General features: G+C 42.0%; 1 protein-coding gene across 1 annotated transcript in view; it reads right to left on the bottom strand.

Moving 5' to 3' along the window:
* Positions 1 to 208: 208 nt before the first annotated feature.
* Positions 209 to 2,500, bottom strand: part of LOC122252930 (uncharacterized) — a 21,400-nt gene continuing 19,108 nt past the window's right edge. Inside the window, exons 6-7 of the mRNA XM_086538410.1 lie at positions 1,785 to 1,941; positions 209 to 499 (exon numbers count right to left, since the gene is read on the bottom strand). Coding sequence (XP_086394536.1) covers positions 389 to 499; positions 1,785 to 1,941 — 268 coding nt within the window. The 3' untranslated portion in view covers positions 209 to 388. The remainder of the gene's footprint in view (positions 500 to 1,784; positions 1,942 to 2,500) is intronic.

Raw genomic sequence — 2,500 nt, 5'->3', positions numbered from 1 at the left:
TTCATAAGTAATGAAAGGGGTGACACGCGTCAATAGATCAATGTATGTTTCTTCTGACATCGCTTCTGACATTGACAAACCGCTTGACCATGTAGACCCCCCTTAAGGAGGGAAGGGCAATCTACATCTTTTTTCCTTTTAAGTATCTGATGTATATTCCCATCATTCTGATTCTACCTAATTATGAAAGGATAATCAAATGCTTATCTTCACAGAAAGTATTTATAAAGATCACATACAGATCATCCACCCCATTCACAAGCCAAGATCCTTACATTCCCCCTTTTCGTCGAGCACTCACTCTCCACTACAAGTATAACACCATGAAGGAAGAACCACAGATCGAAGTTCTCTGCTGCAGGTTCCTCTTCTGTTGTGTGATCGTGTTCTATTCCGTTTCTTTATCCAGGAACTTATGGGTCATTTTCTCCTTATACAGCTTTACCTTTCTCTTGTAGAGGTTGTTACGATGTATAACTCTCCTATCCTTGAGGGAAAGCTTAATGGAAAAAGGGGAGAAAGATTTACAATTTACAATAATGAAGGCAATGCAATGTGTTTATCTACTGAAATGTGAGTGTGTGTGAGCTACAGAGGGGTCAGGGAGAGGTAGGGAGAGAGGGAGAGAGGGAGAGAGAGAGAGAGAGAGAGAGAGAGAGAGAGAGAGAGAGAGAGAGAGAGAGAGAGAGAGAGAGGAGAAGAGAGAGAGAGAGAGAGAGAGAGAGAGAGAGAGAGAGAGAGAGAGAGAGAGAGAGAGAGAGAGAGAGAGAGAGAGAGAGAGAGAGAGAGAGAGAGAGAGAGAGAAGAGAGAGAGAGAAAGAGAGAGAGAGAGGAGAGAAGAGAGAGAGAGAGGAGAAGAGAGAGAAAGAGAGAAAGAGAAGAAGAGAGAGAGAGAGAAAGAGAGAGAGAGAGAAAGAGAGAGAGAGAGAGAGAGAAGAGAGAGAGAGAGTGAGAGAGAAGAGAGAGAGAGAGAGAAGAGAGAGAGAAAGAGAGAGAGAGAGAGGAGAGAGAGAGAGAGAGAAGAGAGAGAGAGAGAGAGAGAGAGAGAGAGAGAGAGAGAGAGAGAGAGAGAGAGAGAGAGAGAGAGAGAGAGAGAGAGAGAGAGAGAGAGAGAGAGAGAGGAGAGAGAGAGAGAGAGAGAGAGAGAGAGAAAGAAGAGAGAGAGAGAGAGAGAAGAGAGAGAGAAAGAGAAAGAGAAAGAAGAGAGGAGAGAAGAGAGAGAGAGAGAGAGAAGAGAGAAGAGAGAGAGAGAGAGAGAGAGAAGAGAGAGAAGAGAAAGAAAAAAAGAAAGAGAAGAGAGAGAGAGAAGAGAGAGAGAGAGAACGAGAGAGAGAGAGAAGAGAGAGAAGGAAGAGAGAGAAAGAGAGAAAGAGAGAAGAGAGAAAAGAGAGTGGAGAAGAGAGAGAGAGAGAGAAAGAGAGAAGAAGAGAGAGAGAGAAAGAAGAGAGAAGAGAGAAGAGAGAGAGAGAGAGAGAGAGAGAGAGAGAGAGAGAGAGAGAGAGAGAGAGAGAGAGAGAGAGAGAGAGAGAGAGAGAGAGAGAGAGAGAGAGAGAGAGAGAGAAAGAGAGAAAAAGAGTGTCCCTGTATGTGTGTGGTTGCACATTTGTGTATTTGACCACAAACACACATGCATGAACACATGAAAACAAACAAACACACACTTTTATATATACAGGTAAATGATGATAGTGTCACACTGTATCAAATAACATTCACAGGCAAGTATCCCATGTAGTTTGTCAACTGGTATATGAATCGGTGGAAATCCTATTATGCAGACTTACCTCTTTAGCCTTTCGCTCTTTTGGCAGCTGTGGCACTTTCTTTTTCTTCTTGCTACTGTAGAGTACAGTAAGCTTTGAGCCGCGGATAGCAACAACCCCGGATTCTGTGAAGGTCTTCTTTGCTTCTTCCTTGTCGAGGTAGATTATGTTTGCAAAGCTGAAAGTGATGGTGATTTTTATTAAAAATGTATTCATACAAATTGTTAACCCGTTAACCCATTGCCGACGGTGGATAGATTTGCTTACACAGGCTCCAGGATGAATTTTATTTCTGATCGAGGCAGCTTCTGCAACATAATTTGATTTTTCCCACTCCCTTTTCGTCACTCATTGTAGAGCTAGAGACATTTTTGTGTTTCGTTTTTTTGTGTTTTACTGTTTTTAGAAATTTATATCTGTCATATCACAGGCTCCATCAATTCTGCAGTTGACTAAAATTGTAGTTCAGGGGCTATATCAACTCATTTTTTTTTCTTTATACTCAATATGATAGAAGTATTACTGTTTTAGGGGGGACAAAAAGCAACTTTATTTATTTCGTATTTCTGTGCTGTCACAAACAAACACGAAACTTATAACCATCCAAAATGAAGAAGTAGGGAAGAGGAAGGAAACTTGTGCTTTTGACAGTGAGTGCCACAATAAAAGGCATCCCTACTGGCACAGGGGCACATTGTAGGCATTGGGCATGGTGTAAGTCACCTTCCTCCTCTCGT

Source organism: Penaeus japonicus, unplaced genomic scaffold (assembly GCF_977035675.1).
Source record: "Penaeus japonicus unplaced genomic scaffold, GWHDUDI00000001_assembly GWHDUDI00000007, whole genome shotgun sequence".
Lineage (NCBI taxonomy): Eukaryota > Metazoa > Arthropoda > Malacostraca > Decapoda > Penaeidae > Penaeus > Penaeus japonicus.
This window is presented reverse-complemented; position numbering and strand designations above follow the sequence as displayed.